Below are 25,500 nucleotides of genomic sequence, written 5' to 3' on the forward strand. Positions count from 1 at the left end.
AATTTTGTACGTTTGAGATTTGGGGCTCAGAGCACATGGTTGGGGCTCATTAAGTATTTGCTGAACGAACAAATTAATAAAAGTCTTTTCAAGCAAACATGCGATTGCAATAAAACCTTTCCTTTCTGTGAAGGAAATGTGTCATCTTCTACTTAAATCAACATAAAACACTTCCTGCTTGGAATAAGCTCTCAGACATTCTTGATTGGTCCTTTTGTACTCAGGATCTCCTGGGCTCAAAGGAAGAGATAACTGGATCCCACGTGTGCTTCAGCTGCAACTGTCTAACTCTGCAGAATTAGATTCTTAACTGCTTTAACTTGGTGTATTCTTATATATGTAGGCTACTCATACATTCCATCAGCTGCGAAAAAGAGACAGTATCTGCAAAATGAGATAATAGCATCTACCCCATGGGACCCCAGAGAATCAAATGGCACTGTCTATGTAGCATTTAGCCCTGGGCCCAGATCTGAGCTGAGAATCGACATGGGAAATGCTATTATCATTTGTTGCTGTTGCTGTTACTGGTTTCTTGGTAGAGAATGCCTAATTTACTAGGTGTTAGTTGGTCCTTCCCAATCTCCCAGTCAAACATCCTTGATAGTGTTTGTCCCTCTTTTCAAAAAGGCCAAAAGCCAAAGGGGTCACCTTTTAGAGGTTCCACATCCTCTTCTTTCCCCTAGTGGTTTTTCTTTTTTCTTTTCTTTCAGTTTGGAATGCCTTTATTAAAAAAGACCGTATATAAAAACCCTCCATATAAAATGGCAGCTGTTCCAGTTAAAGCTAGGGAGGTAGGCCCCAAATTACTTTGGTGGCCTCCCCCTTAACCTTAATCACTCCCCGCCCCCGTCCCCAACCACCAATCCCATTTCCACTGTTCCGGGGGCTAAAATTGTGATCGACTTGGAGTGCAGAGGGGATTAGTGTTTAACATCTCCAGAGATTAACCTTTCAAATCCTTGGGTTTATGGCCCCCAACATCCCTCAGCATTTCATTGTCTTGAACTGCTGGAGTCCTAACCCTGGAATCCCAATATCCTGGGTTTTGTGACATTCTGTGGTATAGAATTGCCACAAATCCCTACTCCACAAAGGTTTAAAGGCCCTGAAATTCTAGTAGAACATCAGTTATTAACTCAAAAATTAGCTTTTCTCCTCACTCTCCCTTCCCCTGGCTTATCATATATATGTAAATGTCTAGTGGGAGCCATTTCCCCCTTCTTCAACTCTTATTCCCAGCCTTAAAATGGTGATATCATTCTCTACTCCACTTCCTACACCCCCCACCCGAACCAAACAGGTTAGGCACTTGGAATTCACCACTCTGACCAATAAGGTATTGGTTGGTCCAACTTCTAGCCTTCACACAATCCTCAGCTCAAATGCACAAACTTGGGGACTAACCTGAAGAGCACACTGTCTCCAACTCTATCTTTGCACCTCAAATGTTTCTCCACACCACAGCTCTGACTCCTTCTCATATTCTAACAATTTAAGATAACTGTCAATGCCTGTCCTTCTCTTATTCATTTACCAAAGCATTCTTTGCCCACTAATAGGTTATACGAACAGTAGTCCTCACCCCCAACTTCTCAAACCTTCCAGGGTTCAAATCCAATGAGTTCCTAGTTGTGTGACCCTGGGTAAGTAATTTTACCTCTCTGTGGCTCAGGAATAAAGGATTAAATGCATACAGTGGTTAAAGCCAGGTCTGGTATACACATCGCCAATACACATTAGCAATAACAACCATCATCATCATCATCCACAGACTATAATTTGAGAGGTTAATGCATATATTAGGGAACAGTTACCCTTAATAATAACTTATATAACCATAAGTATTATTGGGTTGACTGTTCCCTAATATATGCACTAAGCTCCCAAACTGTAGTCTGTGGCTCACCAGGAATCTCTTTTAAGCATCTGGAAGTTTCTAAGATACTTGATTTCTAAATTCTTAACAGAAGTTTTACATTTACTTAAGGCAGAGCTAATTAAAATACCACATACATTTCTTTTTAGCCAGAATGATACCGACTTTTGATTACATGGCATAGCTCACTGATCAGAAGCTCCGAGTAGTGGTTAAACACTCTTTGCTTCACTGAGTTTGAGAAATAAACTATTATTTAATAAATATAGCTTAATAGTTGTAATTATTCATAACCCAGAATTCATAAAGACAAATAATTGAAAAGATCCTTGGTGGTGAAGCTGGGAAACCCTCTCCTTGTAATAAGTGAAACACAGTGGTGTCTACTTCTAAAGAAATGATCTTTGAGCCAACAACAACATGTCACATTGATTCCCCCAAAACTGGGCCTTGTGACTGCCTGGGATATGTCAAAGGATCTTAATGACAATCTTTACAAAATTAGTCATTTAATTTAAAAAATTAGTATCATGCAGCACTTTAAAACATAATGATGGCAGGAATCAAACTCAAAACTGTGAAAGTTAAAACTCCCAATTCTCTAGTAGATTGGGCTGGTGTGTTAAAATGGTCAACGTTGTTGATTTGATTTTTATGCCACTTAATTATATTGATCTCTATTATCTCTCCATTCCAGTTCTATTGAAGCTAAATTGCTGTAGGGGAGAACACTTGTTTACAATGGGGATTTTGTTTATTCCAGACCTCAGTCACTCTGATGGTATAAAGAAATGCCTTATCGGGACTTCAGGAAAAACAGAGATCATCCAGTTTAATCTCATTACAGATGAGACATCTGAAGCCAAGAGAAGAGGAGGAATGTGCCCCAAGTTCACACAGCTAGTAAGTAAAAAAGCCTCTTAATTTTGAGCAAGAGATATTTCAGTGGACGTATGCTACGGTTCAAGAATATTAAACCAAGAGATTGCTCAACTGTTGGGCCTCATCGTCAATTACAGCATGATGAGTACTGCTGGGTTCTTGGCATCACATTAAATGCTTTATCAACAATTTCTTCTTGACCTGGCCAAGCACTTAATACTCAAATGGAAACACTGGCTTCTAGCCTAAAGGGTCTAGAAAGAAACAAATAATTCACTATTTCTCCCTTTTCCTCCCAAGACAAGCCCATTTAATTATCAGCAATCTTCATCAGGTTTTGATGTTTCCTGCTAAAAGCCAATGTCAAGCCATGATAATGAGTAGTTGCCAAGGCAGCAATGCAGTAAAACTTACACTTTCTATAAATCACTATGATTTCAGCATTGAAGTAGATTATAGGAGGGAAAGAAAGCAGGCAAGTGAGGTGAGGAGGAAGCTCACAGGCTGAGAGAAAAGAGAAGTGGACGAGAGGATCAGAGAGCTCTATGAGGTCCAAAGGAGAGCCTCATGGTAATAAGTGTGAGGAAGTCAGAAGGGATGGGGCAGTATTCACATTTAAGGTTTTCTAAGCATCAGTCTGGTGCTGATGAGGTCACAGTCAGGGATTTAATCCACATTGAGGATGGCTGTGTTTTAGATCTACTCTTTCTTCTGCTGCTGCTGCTAGAAGAGACTGTCTCGTTTATGGACATGACTTCCTTCCCGTCTGCCCTCTCTAAATGGGTGAGCTCACTTACTGGTCACCCTATACCCTATACAATTTGACAAATGAAGACACTGGAAGCGGGATGTGGGAAATTAACCTGCCCAAGGATACACAGTTTGTCAGCAGCTGAACTCGAAACTGCATGAGTCTGACTCCACAGCCCATGCACTTAACCATGTCATGTTCCATTACAGACCTTTATCATTTTTTACATCAATGCTAAGTGCAAGTGTGGCACTTCCAGATGCCCACATTTGTATTTATTGCACTATAAAGTGCATCCCTGAAATACTGCTCTGGCCTCTCATTTCCTGCTTAACTTAGTCCACTTGCCCCTTGGTAAGGCATTTACTTTGTCCCTGGACATGGTCCGGTTGACTCCTTTGACCGTCAGGAGCTGGATCTTCTGTTTTCTGACTCAGTTAAGCTTGCTCACATGGCCAAGAGTAGACTAGTTCTTAGGACTGGACTTAATGTTCTGCTGAGTATTTAAGATATGGTTAATACTTGTAGGCCCTTATCTTGCTATATTAATGCACCTGACATAAAGGTATCTGGATATCATATCATCCAATACTACCATGCCTCTATTCACCTTGTGGGGGCCTATGCCCTCTGGACTTCAGGAAAGGTGATGGACAGTGTCCTCTGCAAGCAGTAACCTTTCAGAGAGAGCCCCAGGGTTTCCTTCTTGTGTAATCAGCCTCTTAAAAAATGTATCACTAAATTAAAACAAATAATAATATGTAAAAAGCATGTTCTCAAAGTACCAGGATGTGGTACTGTCTTTAATTACTGGGATGATAAATCGGAACACAGGATTTTCTGTTCTTTAGCTAGGGCATGATTTGCCCCAGGGTGTCCAGGGTCCTCTGATTTTAAAGAGAGCTGTAACATGTTATGGGTGTGGGGCCAAGGAGCTCAGTGGGCTAGAGTCCCTTGATAATGAGGCCATGGTTATAGGCCTTAATCCCTGGAAAGGCCAGATAACTCAACAACTCACTCCAACACGAAGTCGAAGCAGCTGTTTCACAGTGTGTGCCACTGGTTTCAAGAGGGCCTAGACAGGCAATGGGCGGGGTGGGGGGCAGGCAGCTTAATACAAGGTCATTAATATGGCTTGAAAAAAACAAAATACAAACTCTGCTAATGGTGGTTGATTGAATGGCACCATCTTTCTTCGCAAGGGACGGTACACAGCACAGTGCATTTAAGAGCACTAAGTAGAACAAAGAACTACTCTTGGCCACGTGAGCAAGCTTAACTGAGTCAGAAAACAGAAGAGCTGGCTCCTGATGATTGTATTAGTGCCTTGTAGGAGTGCTCTACCTTATATGGCCCAAAATAAGATCTGATAAGGAAGCAAATACTTTTGGGGTGGGTGGTCCCAACTGAAGCATCACCGCTGTGAGCACACTAGACACCACTTCTGCGCTTGCCCGTAGTTTCTTGAACAAAGAGAAACGAGTCAGAGGTTTTATTCTCAGCACTTCTCCCTGAGTTCTGTGCTGTACACTGCTTTATTGGGTTCTCTAAACAAGCTGTTATTCATCGAGCCCTTTAACCAGTTTCAAAACTATTCATCTTCAATATGGGAACTTCATCTTGCCCTAAGAAGAGGGCTCCCCACTGAGTAGCCAAGAGAAGTCTGTAAAATACCTAACAGGATAGATTTAATTTCTCAAGCCTGAAAACTAAAACTAATTTAGAGGACAGGGACTGAAGCTTTGCAAAAAAAGTTTGTCCACAATTATGGATGGATTGATCATATCCTCATTCCATAGAATTATATGATTGGCAAAAATCCAGATGGTAGACAAAATGCCTTTGGCCAAACATGTTATCTTTAAGTGCAGGAGGAAAAAGATTTCAAGAAATGCTCCCACTTGTCATTTCTGACAAATTTAGTCAGTTGGTCTAAACTATGAAGAAATGCGACATACAACCAAGGTACTTGGGCATAACACACTCATGGACTATGTTGACCAAGAGATCCTTCAGGAGAGCCTTTTGTTTACCATATAATTTCTTGTTAGGGCTCAGGGCTCAGGGTTCTTTTTTAAAACATTTTCCCTTCTGTTTCTAGAATTGCTGTTCTTCTTCTCTTTGATCTCCCGTTGGATTTGTAGGTGTTTGCAATGTTTAGATAAGCTATCTAGCTGATCTCCTGCTACCTGATGTAGCCTCAGCCTGCTACTTCTCTGCCATCTTGACTCCTCCCCAAACATTTTCCCTTCTGAAAATCAGCACGGTGATGACTTTTTAGTATAATCATAGAATCCCAAATAAATGAAGATGGCTGTTTCCATGAGGGTGTGGGCAAATAGGCATTCTCATGCACTGTTAGCAGACAATGTCAAGTGGAACAAACTCTATGGAGAGCAACTTGGACATTAAAAATGCCCAAATCCTTTCATGTAACAATTCCGCTTTCAGCAGTTTAACCTAATGATCAATTTGCATATGTATGAAGTGGTTTGTTTGTGAAGATCTCCACTGAAGCCCTGTTCATGCGAGCAAAATATTGGAAAGAAACTAAATGTGTATCAGTGTGGGCCTGATTAAATACATTATGATCATCCAAACAAACAAACAAAAGAACATTTCATCTGTTAAAAGAAAGAGGTACTGATATAGAATCATCTCTTAGACACAGGCAAATAACAAAATAGGAGATTTATAGTATGTTACCACTCATCTTAAAAGTAGAGTTATGACACAGACACACAGACACACACAAATACACACATACCCAGAGATGGTACAATTGCCCAAATACAAGGTACATATACAATATATGTGCCCAAATAAACAAGGTAAGGTATTCCTCCTCCCCACCTGATCCCCGCCAATTTCTTTCTTAGGAAAAAGGGGAATTGCCTTATATTCAAATCCTTATAAAATCTCTCATGCACTATGGTAATTCTCCATATTCATTTATTTTTATCCATGGAGTACTGTATGGGAAAGACACATTAGGATGAAGTATTCTTAGTCAATGCCAGTTTTGGATGCTCATAGAGACTATCTGTCAGGATTGGATAGGATGTAAATAAATTACTTCTGCAGGTATGACCAGAACTGCAAGTGTTAGTTGTCATAAACCAGCTTTTTAAAGGTCACTTTTGAAATTACTGCAGTGAAAAGGGCACCTGTTAGCCCAAGATATGATAGTACGACTATCAAATACAACAGCGAACACAACTGATTGAAACCTACTCAAAATACAAAGACCTGTGACCTATAACACGTTTTTTTTTTTTTAATAAAAGAGAATGCCTCCTCCCCCCACTTGGAATAAACTCAAAACACCCTTCTTTGGACTATTTTGCAAGTAAGTTGGGTGTTAACTCCTAACAATGAAATTGGCAATTATCAACTTAAGCATTTATCTTGATTTGCCTGTATAAACTATATTTCAGGGTAACCAAAGACCTTAAGAAGATGAGAGGTAAAGTTCTTTTCAGCAAAAGCATTGTAGTTAATAAAGTGTGGGAGGTAATTTTTAGAAAAGATAAGTTTTAGAAAATCACTATTTACTAGTCCCTAATTTAATTATTGATTTGGGCAATATAGTCATCAATGGATGAAACATTAGATGAAAGACTGATGAGGAACTTTGCATTGAAGGGGACAGGTAGGATTGCTGATCAATCTACTCAGCATTACACAATGGGACAAGCAGTGCCTCTGATGTAATATGAAATACTCATATGAAGACATCTTGCCAAAAGTTGCACCTGAATCTTATTAAGCCTTTAGAACCAACTTTTTCCATTTAAAGGAAATACAGGGAATAGAGATGCAACTAACATTGACATTGAATGAAACTAACAGGCAAATCCAGAAAGTGGTACATTCTACAAGACAATGACTAGTTTCTTCAGTAAGTCAATGGTAGTGGAAAAAGAAGGGGGACTGCTTTAGAGTGGAGAGATTTAATAGACACGACCCAATGCCATATGTGGATCTTCTTTGGATGCTGATTTGAAAGGATCAACTATAATGCATTTTTTAGACAACTGGGGAACTCTGATAATAGATAATATCAAGTCACTATTGAATTTTGTAGGTGTTATTATGGTATTGTAATTATATTAAAATATTGATCAATGTTGAACCAGGGTGATAAGAATAACACAATTCTGTACCATTCTCTCTACTCTTGTGTACGTTTTGAAAATTTGTAACAGAATTTTTAAAAAGTGATAGAGGAGAGAGTTATATTGTGAAGATATAAATATACACCTATAAAATAGATTGAGAAAGCAATCATCTTAATATTATAAGAATGTGTAATTGCAACCAGAAATAAAATATCCAGGGACAGAATAATATGTGAACTCAAAAATATTCAAAATATATATGGATATAATATGTGGATTCAAAAATATTTATATCTAAAGATGTTAGATGAAATTCAAATGGTCTACTTGGATAACTATTGGCTGTTTCAAAAAAGGGCTCTAATGATTACAAAAACAGTGATATTAAGATGCATAGGAAGATTTTGAATTATGCTCCTCATGAAATATGAGAGTAGAAAAATTTCTCCCAACGCACACATTATATAATGTGGCTTTAAATATATAAATGAGAGTGATTAACAAGTTAAATATCAGAAATAGATATTCACTATTTGTGTATCCAACGGTTTACATATTCAGATAAGTAAAACACCTGTTTTAAAAATTACATCATTGTGTGACCTCATGTTCACACATATGCAGCATGTGTGTGCATGTGTGCCTGCGTGCGCAGAGAACCCATGGAAGGTTAATGTAAGAATCTCATAACATATCCTTTCTGGAGCTTTTCTTTGTACAAGATAACAAGGAGACTAAGGCACAAGGCTTGGAGGGACATTTGCTTTTCACTTTCTACTCCTGTAAACCTCCTGGTTACACCATGCCCAAATATTACCTACTTAGAAAAAAATCATACAAATAAAAATTACAGTGCAGCTTGTATCTCTCACTATGTTTCATGACACAGTCCCAACAGATCTTTTTTAGCATTATTTCCTGTTAAGTCCCCTGCTAAACTGGAGGTTTGTCCATGAGACTGATTTCACTCTTACCCCTGATTTCACTCTTCTGGTCATTCTCTGTTTCTCTCTCTGTCTTTTAAAGATTATATTTATTCATTTATTTGACAGAGAGATAGAGACAGAGAGCACAAGCAAGCAAGCAGAGTGGCAGGCAGAGGGAGAGGGAGAAGCAGACTCTCTGCTAAGCAGGGAGCCTGATGCAGGGCTTGATACCAGGACCCTGCCATCATCTTCTGGTCTTTCTGATATTCATTCATCAGATAGTTGTTAAGGATTTCCTTTTTGCCAGACACTGTTGCAGGCCCGAGGGATACCAAAGCAAATACAAACTAGAGTCTTAATCCAGTGTTCCTTTGGTTTCCTTCCAGCGAAACTGCCCATAATCCCCACATGTTAAATCCTACACTTTGTCAAGTCATGATTCAAATGCACCCTTCTCTAAGGATTCTTCATTTTACCTTCTCCCTGGCTCTAAATGATCTGCCCCTCCTCTCTCTCCATCCCCGTGGCTCTTGTAATTAAGTCATGCTACCTGCCCTATTCTGCTCAACAGAATAACAACTGTAGGTGTCTTTCATCTCTAATGATACCTAGTACTGAGCCCTTCACTATGTGCCATGTTGTGCTAAGCACTTAAAATTTTGTTAGTTAATATGTGGTGCAATAATGGTTTCTGGAGTAGAATTCAGTAATTCGTCACCTACACACACAATACCCAGTGCTCATCACAAGTGCCCTCTTTAAAGATTTTTTAAAAGATTTTATTTATTTATTTATTTATTTATTTGACAGAGAGAGAGAGAGAGAGAGAGATCACAAGTAAGCAGAGAGGCAGGCAGAGAGAGAGAGAGGGGGAAGCAGGCTCCCTGCTGAGCAGAGAGCCCGATGCGGGGCTCGATTCCAGGACCTGAGATCATGACCTGAGCCAAAGGCAGAGGCTTTAACCCACTGAGCCACCCAGGCGCCCCAGCCCCGGTTTATTTCTTGATACAACTTTCCTTCTCTCCCTGTCGGATGTTCTGAAAGACTGTGAGCCTAGAGATCATTGTGACTCTCAGAACCTGGTTCTTTTTTTTTTTTTTAATTTATTTTTTATTTATTTTCAGCATAACAGTATTCATTATTTTTGCACCACACCCAGTGCTCCATGCAATCTGTGCCCTCTATAATACCCACCACCTGGTACCCCGACCTCCCACCCCCCGCCACTTCAAACCCCTCAGATTGTTTTTCATGGGAAGTTAGAGAGGAGAAGGGAGTTGGGGGACATTGGAAGGGGAGGTGAACCATGAGAGACTATGGACTCTGAAAAACAATCAGAACCTGGTTCTTAATGACGAAGCTGTTTTAGGTGCATTAAACGAAGCATGCACTCAGGGAGACTTCACCAAATTAAGTAAGTCATTCATTAAACAGGATCCAAACCATCTCTGAGTTGCATCCTCAAAAATACTTGTCTATTACAATGTTGAAGTGAGAGCAAACATGAAAGCGAAAGAGAAAAGAAGTCTGTTTTTCAGTGCATTCTTATGTAAGAAAAGGCTTTAAAAATGAATTCACATATATTAATGAGAAATCGGTGAGGCCAGCTACTGACGTCAGTAAACTCAGCCCTCTGTAATCACACGGCTACTGCTTCTGTGAGAATTCTGCAAGAATTCCAGGCGTTGCCAGATAATTTCTGACAAACGCATGTTGTTAATGATAATTTAGAGGATGCCAGGCCTTTTTTCTTTCTTCCTTTCCTTTTTTTAAACTTTACATACATCTGCTCAAAATATCTAAATTCGGTGGCCAATTATAGAAGCCGTTTCACAGAAATCTGGTGAAATAATGTCATTTTTAGCCTTCACTCTCAGCGATGGCCTCAAATGATTAGACATGCAATTCTGAACTTGATTTATGGAAGATGGAGGCCAATTCTCTGGCCCTGGGCCTGAACGCTGGGATGGCAGAAACCCATACTGGAAAAATTTAGTTTTCCAAGTAGATGAGGGTGATTAATGGAGAGGTTCTTCTCAAATTGGGCTCCTAAGAGTAAGCTGCTGTGCTCCCTGAAGCTGAAAATGGAATACAGGGACTGATTATTCCTAGCACCAAATGATTACAGACACTGGCTTGAATTTCACCATCATAATAGGTAAAGCAAAACAATAAAAAACACCCAGACTTAATGAAAAGAAAATACAAACTCTATACACTGAGAGCAGAGACGAGTTTGTCTAACTTGGGCCACTAATTCATGGAAAAATCCATTGAGAGCAATTTAAGTAAAAGGAAAATTAAGTTAAGTGGTTTTCATTTTTTGGTCTACAGAGAAATAAATCAATATTTTGCTCACTGACTTTAGAAATTAAGAACAGAGAGCAAAAATCTACAAAAACATAAAACCAAAATTAGTAAATTAAATACAAGCTAAAATCACAGTAAATATGTAGATTTCAGTTACTAGATTATATCTTAAAAGCTCTTTAGAAGTACATCTTGATTTTATATTACTACCATTTGGGTTGAGTGTACGTGTGAAAATGGGCAGTACAAGACGAAGCCAACACAAATGAAAAAGACAGCCGTGTAGCAACCACAAGTGCCCAAGAGATAAGGCATCAGATCAAGTTATTATGAGAAGAGATGAAGACACATCAAGAAAGAGAAAGAGATAGGGAAATAGAACAGAAAGTGCAAAACAGACAGGTATATACTCACAAAAAGAGAGACAGAAGAAGGAGAGCTAGAAAGACAAACATTTTCTTGTTTGTTTCACAAATATTTACTGAGGCAAAAACAGATCCAGAAAATGGGAGAAGCAGACAGGAGAAGCTCCGTAGGTCTTTGACCTTGACCATGTAAACTCTTGCTGTTGACCAAAATTGTACAAAATTGTTTCCTTTGTTTTTTGGAGTGGGGGGCTACTAAGCACTAAAGCCCTGTGCCAGATACCAAGGGAGACAAAGGGAGGAATAAGATAGACTGACTCCCTACCCTCTAAGGACTTATTTAAAAGCTGAACTGGGCATATGAGTGAACTATATACTGGTTTCAACATTCTTTGAAATGATGAACTAGCTGGGAATTTAAAACAGACCTTTCCACAGTGGCAGGCAGGATTTCTGCTTTGACTTTTCAATTTAGATTATAAAGGTTTTACAGAATTATGGAGAAATACAGAACTTTCCTTTTGCACCTTCAGACGTCAGAGGCATAAATAACCAGGAGGGGAAATCTCTTTGGTATGCAAAGTTGCTTGGCGGCCTAATCTTTGTCCTTGGAGAAATCAGCCTTGCTTCATTACCTGGTATCTGGGAGATATTTGAAACCATTTCTTACTTTTTTTCTTTTTTAAATTCAGTGCTATTTTTGGCTCAGTTGGGTCTTAGTGGGAAAGAACAATCAAAACAAAATTGTAACATCTTTCACTTCCCACTCCCCAAAAAACCAACTCCTGAAACAAACCTACTTTTTTGAAAAAAATAAACAAGGAACTCCCAATTAGACCTACAACTAAAGCAGCCCTGCCCTTTAGAAATAGAAGGAGAGCCTGTTTTAAATTTGGGGGGGAGCTATACTCTAAAAAGATTAAAAGATAAAATTAATTTTGATAACACACTATGGGTATGTAAATACAAAATACTACATTGTATGCATGTAAAATACCACTTCAACATGTAACCAATATATAATTTATTGAGATATTTTGTATCATTTTTTCCTCCTAAGTTTTTGAAATCAGTGGATATTTTAGACTTGTAGCATATCTCAATTTGGACTAGCCACACTTCAAGTGCTCAATGATCACATGGTTACCATACTGGATGGCAATGATCTGAAATGCAGCTTTTCTGTGGATTGTGTATCCATTCCAATTATTAGCTCCACCAAAACCCAACCAGATTACAGCAAAATCTAAAAGGCAATTTTTGCTTTCTAAGCTCCCTGAATACTGTGTTTTAACTGGCCTTGAGGTGTTTACCTTTTGGGCATTAAGAAAGCAAGTTGAAGTGTGTGTGTGTATACGGACTGGAGAAGGTATGGCTTCCTTACTTAAGTAAAACAACCAGTTCATGAGAAGTTAAGAAGGAAAATTCTAGGTGGGAAATAATGGCTACAAAAGCCAGCCCTGCCCTGCACTCAGGTGAGGGAGACTTGTCTCAGTGTGTTCCCTGTATGCTAATGAATGAACCCCTCTATCAAGCATTTACTACTATAGAATTTAAGTTCTTTGCAGGCCCACATCATTACCTATCTCTGTCTCTCCAGCCCTTAGAGAAGTATCTGGCACACAGTTGGCACTCAATAAATGTGGGGTAAACAAATAAATTAATTTAAATACATATAGTTTCCCATTTGCATCAGACACGTTTCGAGTGCTCCACTGCCACCTGTACTACTGGCTATTGTATGGGACAGCACAAATAGAGAACATCTCCATCATCACAGAAAGTTCTGTTTAGATAACAGCGGTCTAGAGCAATTGGCAGAAATACTATGTGACTGGTTAGGTGACAGTGGTCGCCAGAGACTATAAAGCTCTTCTTTTTTCCTCCATGAGCAAGTAAGAATACCAGTGATATCAAATGACAAAGCAAAATAAAAAGCACATATATTTTAACCCCTAAAAATTTCAAATGCAACAGCATTATGGTTTCCACTGGAAGAAGAAACTTGGCCATCTGTTTCTGCCTGTGTTTCTGCCTCTTTCTTCTGGTTTTCTTATCATAAAGAGACCAGCACGTTCCCCACAAGTGCCACAAGACTCTTACGCCCTAGCCAAAATATCTAATGAATGCTTTCCCTTATTTTCTGAGATAAGTTGGCAATTTCAAAAGAAACTTTAGTACAGAAGCTAAAGGGGGAAAATAAATAAAAAATAAAAATCATGAAAAATTGTCAAGCTTATATACAACATACAATTTTCTGAACCTAAGAATCCAAGGAAAGCAGTGAATTACCTGAAGAAGAAACTGTCCATTCCCTTATCTGAAAATAGACTCCACTGGCTGAAGGGCTAGCATAATTCTGTAGGCACATTAGCTGTATCCCTTTCTTTTCAGCCAGGAGACCTCTGGGGTGCCATCTTGGTTCCTGGCATACAGTAGTTGACGCATCTAAATATCTTGTCTCCTTCCCCATTTAAGGATACCTCTTAAGAACACTTCATTTGACTTTAAACAAAACATTTCCCTGTTTCAAACATTGTAGCCCACTCTCAGTTTCACACTAAGATCTGAGAAACATACCTAATTACAGTTGACTTAGAGAACAGATGACCCCCACCTTTAGCTCTAGTGAATGATCTGGTCCTGTGGTTCTCTTTTCTAGGTGAGGATCAGGATTTCTGAGGATCTTTCCCAAAGTTCAGATTCCCAAGTCCCCACTCCAGACTTCTGAATCAAATCTCTGACAACCAGGCCTGGGGATCTTTATTCTTAATAAGCATGCTAAGTGAAAATTTTGTACTCCATCTCCTTTAGGGATTGTTAATCTGTTTCCTCCTTACTTGCAGAGTCAACTCTGCCCCCCTCTGGACTATTAGGTTAAGGAGTTCTTCTGCCTCCACTCTGTCACTGTACAGTTTCACAATGAAACAGGATTGGAAGCCCAATATCCATACAGATGTAAGGGGGACAGGGATAAAAGGAGTTTTCATGTGAGTCAGAGGTTTCTATAACTCTACTCCTTTTCCAGAGAAATCAGTTTGGATCTTCTAACTCTATGGGATTCAAATGTCCCAAAACAAATAGCTCTCAGCCCGACATTAATGCAGATTCCAGCAAGATGTCTTGCTATATTAATTAACAGTCAGTCTGTCAACTAGAAAGACCAATATTGAGAATGCAGAACTTGAAATAACCCAGGTTTGCTATTGAATCTGAATGTATATCTCTGGTGCTTATCTTTTGATATTTTAAATAACAATCACTTACCCTTGACCTATTTTTTCAAATCTTGTGTATTTTTTCTTTGGGTCACCAACACTCACAATGCTTCCTGAGTATGGGGGTGGGGGGAGAGGAAGAAAGAGAGAGAGAGAGAGAGAAGATTTAAATTGGGTGGTTGATTTCCCTTTATTTAATACTAAAAATTACAATGCCACAGTCAATGACAAACAAAACATCAGAGCAATATTTTCATTTATTTTCTATAATTTTTATGGCTAATAATATGTTTTAAGTTAAAGTAACAAACAGTAATATATTAATTAAAATAGTAGTAACAACCTGTGCTGTTTTATATTCAAAATTGATGATGTTTGAGAAACAAAAAGGACTGGACACAACTCAACATTTATAAAAAGTTCGCATAAAAGGATACTGTAGATCAGGAGATACAAACATCTAAGAACTTGCATGAACTATTTGATAAAATCACTATCTTCTCTAATTGGAGAGAAATTGAGTGCGACACTATATTCAGTTCTGCTGGACAAATATCTCTTGAGCCATTACTATGTACCCAGTACTGCGCTAAGTGTGATGGGGTCTAATAAAGAACAAAGTTGACTCATAAAGCAACGAGACTCATGATTTCTGAAATCCTACAGCCCCAAACCTAGAATCCTTCCTGCACTCCACTTTTTAGTAATAACTTTACTGGAATATGACTTCCATACCATAAAAGCTCACTCATTTAAAGGGTGCAATTCATCAGTGCTCCCAAATGTATGAAGCAAACACTGACAAGAGTGAAGGGAGCTATTGACAGCAACACAATAATAGTGGGAGACTTTAATTAATAGCTCACTTTCAATAATGGATTGAACAACCTTAGAGAAGATCGGCAAGGAAATGGACGACACAAACAACACTATGGATCCATTAGAGCTAATACATTTATGGAGCTCCTCACCCAGCAACTGAGGAATACACATTTCTTTCAAGTGTACATGGAACATTCTCCAGGACAGAGCACATGTTAGGCAGCAAAGCAAGCCTTAGCAAATTTTACGAGGTTGAAATCGTAAACAATGCCTTTTCTAATCATAATGGATACAAACTAAAAATCAATAGCAGAAAGAAAACTGGAAAATCCCAAGATATTTAACTAAGACATGCGTGAAAGAAGATACCGCAAGAGAAATTTAAAAATACTTTGAACTAAATGAAAATTAAATACAACCTATCAAATTACGTGGGATGCAGCAAAAGCAGTGCCCAGTATTTTTTTTTAAAGGAAAAAATTAAGTGTACAATTCAATGGATTTTCATAACTTTTTTGAGTTCAAAAATTTATTTAATTTCACCATAATCTCATTTTAGGAGGTTTTGATCATCCCAGAAAGAAACCGTGTACCTGTTCGCAGTCACTGATCATCCATCCCTCCCCCTAGGCAACCACCAATCTACTTTGTGTTTCTATAGACTGTTCTAAACACTGGAGAATAAGGTGGTTTATAACCACGAAAGAAAAACATTAAATTTATCATGTTTGGCTATGGGAAACAAATATTGGGTTTTTTTTAATTTCACAATACCAAATCCAGTACTCAGAGGATGAATACACCACTACAAAACAAATCTAAAAGAAGTGCCATTGACCCTTCAATGCAGGGCTTGAATGAATGCAGAAAAATTCTGGGCCATAACAGCATCATGGGAATACAGGTTTAGGTTCAAAAGTGGATTACCTTGAACAGAATCATTTATCTGGATGTCTCTGGCTCTCCCCGCCCCCTTTTTTTAAAGCAAACATATTGGTACCATTACCTTTGACTTATATCTAACTATCACGGCTCCATTCCAAAGAAGTGTAGTGTCAATAGATAAGATTTATAGCATGAACTATTTAAGAGAAGGTCTCTACATTCTATCTCCTAAAGTCTTCTCTTATTCATTCCCTCCTCTTCATGCCCATGGCCAGTGCCATTGTTCAGGCCCTTAACACCTCTTTTCCAAACAATTGTACTAGTCCTTAGCTACCTCAACACTCTACCTTCTTTATCTTCCACAATGCTTTAGGAATAGGGCCACCATATAGTTCACAAACCAAGACTTTCCTGGGTAAGCTGATATGTACAGTTGCCCTTCTTCAGAATGATTTCACTCTTCCTTACAATGCCTCAAAATTTCCTCCTTGCTACATAATCAAGTCCAAATTTCTTAGTCTGGCATAGAATGCTCTTTACCGTCTTGCACCAACCAACGCCTGCCTAACAAGACTAATCTCATATAATTCCTCTACTCACCATCCCTCCTATTTTAAATCCTAGTAATGCTATCACTATAGAAGGCTTAGGTCTTTGCAGATGCTCCCCCTTTTCCTTTTCTATCTAACCCACAAATTCCTATTTATTACTTAAACATTGTCTCAAGTCATCCTAATTTTTGAATTCTTCTCTGATCCCTCTAATGAGATTCTCATGTTTCTTCTTGAGGGCAAAAACCTTGTCTTTTCTTCCCTATAACTTCAGTGTCTAGAATAATGGCTGTCACTGAACAGATATTTATTGACCAAATGAATGAGGACAAGAAAGTATATATTCGAGTGCTAAACTGTGTGCTACAAACAATATCTAGTGTTCAGACCTACCAGTAGATGGTATACTTTGAAATAAAAATAAATGTTTCAGTCCTGGACTGTTCATCAAGCTGTTAGATTTGTTGGTGGTAGGGGTGGTGGTTTGTTTTTTCATAACACAAGTCCATGTTTCAGTGAAATTAAATAAGACATACATGATATGTGAGTTGTTATAATGCTTTTTCTCTTGCATTTCCAATCTCAGTTCACTGAACTACTGTCTATCCACTCAGTAGCCCAAGTCAGAAATCTGGGAGTCCGATCTGACTCATTCCTCTCATTCACTACCTCCATGCGGCTGTCCTCCAAGTTCTGAGCCTGCATCTGTTTACCTCCCAGAGACCTTGTCAATCTGTCCCTTCCTCGTTCCTATTGTTCTAGTTGGGCCCTCATTGTTTTTGTCTGGGCTATTCTAACAGCCTCCTCACTGGACCCCCAACTGCTAGCCTCGTCACACTCCAATCTGGGCTCCACACTTCACTCTGGCAGGGTGCTCTAAGTGCAAATGTAATCATGTGATTCCCTGGTTCAGAAGTCCTCAAAGCTCCCCCTGATGCCTACAGGGTAAATTTCAAACTCCTTGGCAGGGAGAACAAGGCCCTTCGTATCTGACTTTTGCTTCATTTTCCATCTCTTTTCCACCACTTCCCCACTCAGGCCTCATTGCTTTGACCATAAAAACTGCAGGTAATGGTGAGCTCTTGCTTGACAGGTAAGCTTCCTTTCTTAAGACTCCAATCCTTCTATCTACCACCAATGATATAATTAAGTGACATTGAATAAGTTAGCATTCCTGGGCATATGCCTTCATACCATCTAAACTTGCTATTCTCCTGCCTGGAATGTCCTTCTTAAATTTTCAAGCTCCTATTCATGCTTCAGTTTAGCTTCAATGGCACCTCTTCTAGGAAGACTTCCCTGATTTTTTTTTCAAATAAAATTAGCAATTCCCCTTTATTCTACTGTACCTCCTCTCTCTCTTTCTGTCTCTCTTGCCTTTGCATTTACAGTACTTCTCTAAACTTAATACACCATGTATCCATCTTTATATATTTGACATCCCCTTATAAACTATGTCTAAAAGACAAGAGTCAGATCTCACTCATTTGTGTATCCTCAGCACCTCCCCAAACAATGTTGTGTGAGAAATACATTAGTTACTCAATTACTGTCTGTTGCATTGAACTCAAATACAATTAGGCATTTCCTTTTGTGAATGCCCCATATTTTAAGAAAGGGGTTGGAGAACGTATTTTACTTGAGTTACATCTACAGAATGCCACCTTAATTTAACAATTTCTGAATTGCCACTTCACCTTTCAAATCATCTTACAGATTTCTACATCACTGAGAACTATCCTTATTCAAGTCAGCTGTTAATGGATAAAGGCCTGGACTTTCTTCTTTTTTTCTTTACTTTCTTTCTTTCTTTCTTTTTTGTAATGAAATGACAATTTGAAGGTCACTTGAAACCATCATTTTATTAAGGAGTTTATAGTCTTCTAAGAAAGTTATACTATTAAGTTGCTGAGAAAACTCTTTTCCATAGACTGAACAAAAGCAAATAAGCTTCAGCCCAAGCCACTTTCTGAATTATGACCAATTTCAATTGGCAGGGTTCAGTTAATGAGGTTTTATGGTAGTAAATTACTCAACCTTTATTTCCTTGGAATGCAGAGTTTAAAAAAAAAAAAACTGGAAATAAATCCTTTCATGAGGATTTCCAAAAGACAGCCATTTTGATGAGCTCCTGCCTCTGGATTGAACTGCTGTTCAAATAAAATGGCGTCTCCACACCCACTACCCTTCACAGGAGAGTGTGTGCTGCCATCTACTGATGTGAGGCAAGTGCACAGGAGGTCTTGTTTATGATTCCCAATCACAAAACAAGCTTTTCAAGTGACCTCTTTCATCAGAGCCACTGTAATCAGTTTTTATAAATTACGCTAAGGAAAGGGAAGAAAAACCCCACTGTGACATGATAGGGGGAAACAGTGACAAAAATAAGCAACTCAAAATCAAAAGGATTTTAAAAAAAAAAAGAAAGCCGCACCAAAACAATTTTCCTACCAGGGCAATTTCTTAAATAAGAAGCCAACTATTAATTTGAAAGTATGAGGACTTAAGAAATGACTAAATAGTAGTATTTGAAAATAGGGTTCATGGTGTGGTTTCAGGGACAGAAAATCCTACCAGGGTATTTTCCTACATATTAAGCTAAGTTGAACTCTGACCATTGAAAAGATTATTCCTTTAGCATACCGAGGAGGTTTGGATTCCTGAGAAAAAAGCAAAACTAATTCTCTAAATTAGTATTAGTCCATCTGAGGGGGAAATTAGAAGAGTTTTGTGTGCGGAACGCTGGAGAAGGGGAGGGACAAGAAGAGGAGGTGATGGTGGGGCCCAAAATAAATTTCCTGCCTTGTACCATTTTGCTGACAGTGCCTTTTGGAAATTTTCTCTAAAATGTAGGGGTTTCTTTATTTTCCAACAGATTCAGACAGACCACAATGAACAAGCCAGACCCAGGCTATCTGTCTGTGTAAAACTGAAAGATGATCTGTTTATTTCAGCTATTAATGATCCCATAGTCTGGCCCCCACAATCAGCAACTGTGTAGAAGAGGAATAGTCTGGCAGCTCTGTGGTCTGGGCTGCCCACCTCACAGTAATTGGATCCGTGAGCCCAAAGATGGCTGCCTTCCCTCCTTCCCCATGCTTTTGGTGGGATCTGCTCTGGTATGGGCTATAGGCTCTTCCTCGACCTCTCTGGCTCCCAGCCTCCTCTCCTTTGCCTCTTAGCACAGGCTCATTGACTCCTTCCCTAAGCTCCAAAGGGGGCCTTGATTCTCTCAATGACTTCTGTATAAGGACCATGCATCTTAGCTCATTGCTGGTTTCAAACATTCTGTCCCACTGGGCGACCCCCACTTTTTTATGTTGTAAAATATGGTGGCTCTCATTTGACAAAAATAATATGATTAAATGTGTACTACTATTTATTGTGTTAGGTGTCTTACATATTTTACCTTGTTTAGTCCTCACCAAATCCCTATCACATTGGTACTAGTACTACTTCCATTTTTCCAATGAAGAAACTGAAATTTAGAGGAGTTGACTGGCCTAAGGACACACAGCTAGTCTGGGCCTATGACCCAGACTCCCTTATGATTCATTCCAAAGCCCAGTCTAGTGTACGATCTTACTAAGGCTTTGCATTCATGTAATAAAATGGTAATTACCGTTTACTGAGCACCTACTGTGTACAAGGGACTGTGGCTGTGGTTTTTATATGCCTGATTCTCATTTAATTATTATTATGCCATGACATTGGTAGTATTGATATCTCCATATTTTTCTTTTTAGATGAGGAAAAAGAGGTCAAGGAAAGTTAAATCACTTGCCCAGAGGAACACAAGAAAGGGGCTTGTCATTTCTGACTCCAATACTTGTCTTCTTAGTCACAGGTTGAGTTACATAAAATCCATCCTATAGGGGTGACTAGGTGGCTCAGTCATTAAGCATCTGCCTTCTTCTAAGGTCATAATCCCAGGGTCCTGGGATTGAGCCCTGTGTCAGTCTCCCCGAGCCTGCTTCTCTCTCTGCCTCTTGTTTCCCTCTTTCTTTCTGTGTGTCAAATAAATAAATAAAATCTTTTTTAAAAAAATCCATCCTATAGACAGAATCCTCAAATGCCGTTATGATTCTTATCTCTGATGCTCAGAGGCGTGAAATAAGTCATCTGAACTTATAGAGTGAGGCTGTGGCAGAGAGAGAAGGCACATAGGGGGTGCATGTCCACAGATGCAGCAGAAGTAGGCAAGACCCACGTTGCAGACTTTGCAGTATAGCTCACCCTGGATCCACTTCATGAAAAGCATTCTACCATTTCTCTGTAGGTTCTCCCTGCCAAGATCTGGAAGCGTGAAGTCAGATTGGCAGTTACAGGTGGCCTACAGACCAGAGAGAAAGTGATTCTCCCAAAGCCCGAGCAGTTTCCAGCTGAGAAGAAAACACCCAATCCTTCATTTATAAATGTAATCAAAGGCATCTTACTCCTCTTCATCACGTTGCTCAGCAGGGCAGAACACTCAAGCAATAAGAGTGACCATGGTTCAGGCACCATTACAGTCCGCAAGGAAAGCCACATTTTGGCAAAAGGGAAGAATGCTCGTCTCTCTGTCAGTAAGTATAAGAAACCCAAAAATGCATCTGCATTCTCATAAATTAATTAAGATTTGAAACAAAGACCCATCATAGTTTTTTTTTAATGAAAGCAAAGCTGTCAGATTTTAAAAATCTAATAAAATCTCACAGGGTCATGTCTACATGTATAAAATAAAGAAAAGAATTGAGGTAACTGTCTGAATAATTGAATTGGAATTATTCAGAAAAGTCTTTCTTTTACCTTCCCTCTTCTATATATAGAGAGTTGGGATATGCAGAAGCAAAGTGGGTTAATAGAACTAGTGTAACCTTTGAAGGCAAACAGAGTTGAGTTCAAACTCGGGTTCCACCACTCATTTTAGTTTGGTAACCTGGTCTCTTTACCTTTTTGAGGCTTAATTTCAGTGATCTATAAAATGAGGATATTTAAATCTACCCCAAGATATTATGAAAATTAAACCTTACCATGTATGTAAAGTGGCCAGCACTGAGAAATCTCAATAGATGTGAATTATTACTACTGTTATTACAGCAAATAGTAGGTATTAGCACCAGAGGCATATTTAATCATGTATAGTAAAGTCAGATGGCTGAAGTCCCAGTGATTCCGGTTCCAAACACTCACTGCCAACCTTTGCCTTTCCAAATACCTCTAGCTCAGAATGTCTCAACCTCAACACTACTGACATTCGGGGCTGGATAATTCTTTGTCACAGAAGGGAAAGGAGCAGCATGTCTTTAGTAACGTAGATTTTCGAAACATACCTAGCCTCTATCCACTACAGGCCAGTAGCCTTCCCTGTGCTGTGACTATAAACATGTCTCTGGATATTGCCAAGTATTTCCTGGAGGGGCAAGATGGCCCCACAAGCACTTATGCAGAGTTTCCCTGAGGTATCCAGTGAGAACCACTCTCTTCCTTCCCTGAGGTGAGATGGAAATTTGCATGAAACCAGACAGCTTCCTTTTCTCTAATTGTATTACATTATTGAATCTTATTATCCAAATAAAATTGTAAGTTTCCTGATGGCAGGAAATTGTTTTTCTATGGTTTCCTCCAAAGATTCTTACATAGAAAAGACAAGCAGGGACTCAGTCAGGGTACATGTTTTTTTGCTAACTCTTTCATTCATTCACTCAAAAAGCATCTGCTAAATACCTTTATGTACCAAGTACCTTTTTTTAAAGAGCTGGACATTCAGGGAAAGGAGACACAGTCCTCTCCCTTGAGGAGCTCACAAGTCTAAGTGAAAGAGATTGGACTAGTATGGTGTGATTTGCTGCCATAAAGGCAGTAAAGAAGAGGAGCCCTTAACTCAGACTGGAAGAGGCAAAGAAGGCTGTACTGAAGAGGCCACATTTGAGTTGGGGTTTGACGGATGAAGAGGAGTTAGTAAGACTGAGGGCACTGATTGTAGACAACCAGAAATGTGTTAGATGTTTCTGTATCATGAGTTTAATGACTGTGCTTCACAGACCTTCGGCTCTTCTCAGCAGACAATGTCTTTTTCTTAAATCTCCTCGATCCAGAAAGCTAACTGAAAGAGGCTTGTTTCGTGAAACTGGAGTGAGTGTGTATGCACAAGTGTGTACGCAATAATGACACCACGGGAGGGAGTTTGTGAGCATTTGCTGGCCCTGTTCCCCTTTTCCACATAGAAATGCTCCTAAGTTAAGGGAAAAGACTATATTACTATGGCTGCTGGTTTTGATTGACTGCATTGAGCCCTGAGTTTGCCTTATCTATCGTGATGGATCATTTGGGAGACCTCAGGGGATGATCAAAAGATATGTCATCAGATTATTTTATTCTTTTCGGCAGCATCATTTTAAAGTAAAACACTGTTGAATTCATCATGTCAAGTTTTCACCTTAATTGATTTTCTCAAGTGAAAATATTTAGTTTCTGTCAAATTTGGAGCATGGGGGAAGGAGTGATCTGGAATACAGAGCAAGTTCAAACTTTTACATCTTTTGACTTCAGGGAGCCTGGAGTTCATGCAAGAGGCCCAAACTTTGAAAAGATCAGACCCCACTTTAAATGTTTTACAAGAGACCATCCCATGAAGAAATGATGGCAGAAAACAAAAGAAATCAAAACAAAATACCCCACAAACTCACTTAGCTTCTCTAGGATCTCCTCATCTGTCATCTTAGATTTTTTCCTTTGCCGATCCGTGTTTCTGTACAAAGTACTGGAGTTGGCGTTCTCAGCAGAAGGTGGTGTGACCTCTTTATTTGGTGCTGCTGGTGAAGCAATGGATTCCAGCACAGAACGAGTGTAGATCTTAAAGATAAGAAAACAATTCTACGATGAAAACAGTAGGCCAGGGAAAGGGTTATGAAGTCAAGATGCTGTCATGGCAATGATTTTTTTTTTTTCATTAACACAAAATTTTAAAGCAGTTTTTGGTTCACAGTCAAGTTGAGAGGAAGGTACAGATTTCCTAACTGCCCTCTGTGCCCACACATCATAGCCTCCCCCATTGCCAACACCCCCTGCCCAGTGTAGGACATTCGTGACAACTGATGAACCTACACTGATGTGTCATAATCACCCAAAGTCCATGGTTTACATACAGTTCTCTCTTAGGGTATACATTCTATAGGTTTGGACAAATGTATAATGATGTGTATCCGCCATGATGGCAATGGAGTTTTGTTATTTCCCTAAGAATCCTCTGTGCTTTGACTATTCATTCCACCTCCATGCCCCAACCCCGACCCCTGGTGAGTTTTTAAAGTCAAGTGATTAATTAATTATTAAGCAAGAGCTTTAAGTTGCTTCAAATATACTGTTCTTGAAAGCTCTCAGGATCCCACCTTCTGAGGTTCCCCATATATGCTGTGCTAATTCTGACCTTGGTGCCCCTGCTTAGGCAGTTCTTCCTACTTGATTCACATGGATTTCCTTCTCTAATTTAACTTCGGTAGCAATCTTATAACTTAGCACTTATTTGCATGTTGTTTGGTATCATTCTCTAATTGTCACGTACCATCTTGTATCCCCAAAGAGCAACCTCAACCAAGGTTGTACCTGATACTCTAGTTCAGGGAACACAGTAGATACTCAGTAGGTAGGAGTGGATGGACTAGATTCTGACTCTACAGTTGTTCCAGAGGACATCTTTTTGAGTCATTTAGAAACAGTCATTCGTGACTTACTGATTTTGTATGCTCGGGTCTCGGTGCAATAACTGGTGGGGGCTCGTTGTCGTCTTCTTCTTCTTCCTCTTCTTCATCTTCTTCTTCAGACACTGGAGGAGCCAAAGGAGGCTCTGATGCTGTTTTTGTACTCTTATGACAAAAATAAAGTTTAGAGACCAGGTATTAACACCCCATTGTTTTTCTCAGAAATGAGAAAAGGGAAATGAAATATTGGATCACATAGGGATATGAAAAAAAAAAACTGCACCTTTTACAAATTAGCAGAACCTCTACAATTTGGTGACCGGGACTGCCCACATTCCGAGGTAAATTCAGGTCATGGTTTTAAACATCATGACATTTAAAAAAAAAAATCTTTCTTATTTTCCACTGAGCTCAGAAACAGTGAGCTATTCATTTAGTATTTGAGAGTTCAATGTTTTGGAAATCAATGAATAATATATTTTAAGAATGTTATGAAAGCCTTGAATTTGTACTGGGCCAATTGTCAATTTGTTGATTGATAGTTTGTCGACCAGAAAAGGGCTGTTTTGTGCCTAAAGATCAGAGCATGCATATGGATATGGTATTAATACAGCTCTGCAAATACTCACTAAGTACAAGCAAGCCCATAAATGTTGCTTCCCTGTTCAGCCTCCTGGAAAGAAGCACTCAGAAAATAACAGACATGAAGATCTAAGGAATATTCATCAACATAAATAATTATTCAGTCTTAACCAACAGGTATAAATGGTGCTTTGCAATGTTAAAAACTGCAATACCACCACCAAAAACAACAATCATCATATCTAGGATCGGTTCTTCATCATTCATATTAATGCAGGGGTAAAAATGGTTCCAAAGCTGAATTTTGAAAGCACCTTGACCATGGTTCTCAAATTGTGGTCCCCAGACCAGCATCATCACCAGGAACTTGTTAGAAATGCAAATTCTTGGGCTCTACCCACACTAATGAATCATAACTCTGGGAGTGGGGCATAATAGTGTGTTACGACAAGCCTTCCAGGTGATTCTGGTTCAGGCTCAAGTTTAAAAATCACTGAATGATGATAGAGGTCTGTGTTGTCCATGGCTA

At 39.1% G+C, this 25,500-nt stretch overlaps 1 protein-coding gene across 9 annotated transcripts in view; it reads right to left on the minus strand.

The window, feature by feature from the left end:
- Positions 1-25,500, minus strand: part of PAK3 (p21 (RAC1) activated kinase 3) — a 247,440-nt gene that overhangs the window by 31,759 nt on the left and 190,181 nt on the right. For all 9 annotated transcript variants that reach the window (XM_044235887.1, XM_044235885.1, XM_044235883.1 and 6 more), the window contains 3 exons: positions 24,423-24,554; positions 23,379-23,544; positions 14,502-14,565 (listed from right to left, as the gene is read on the minus strand). In XM_044235887.1, the coding sequence (XP_044091822.1) occupies positions 14,502-14,565; positions 23,379-23,544; positions 24,423-24,554 (362 nt within the window). The remainder of the gene's footprint in view (positions 1-14,501; positions 14,566-23,378; positions 23,545-24,422; positions 24,555-25,500) is intronic.

Source organism: Neovison vison, chromosome X (assembly GCF_020171115.1).
Source record: "Neovison vison isolate M4711 chromosome X, ASM_NN_V1, whole genome shotgun sequence".
Classification (NCBI taxonomy): domain Eukaryota; kingdom Metazoa; phylum Chordata; class Mammalia; order Carnivora; family Mustelidae; genus Neogale; species Neogale vison.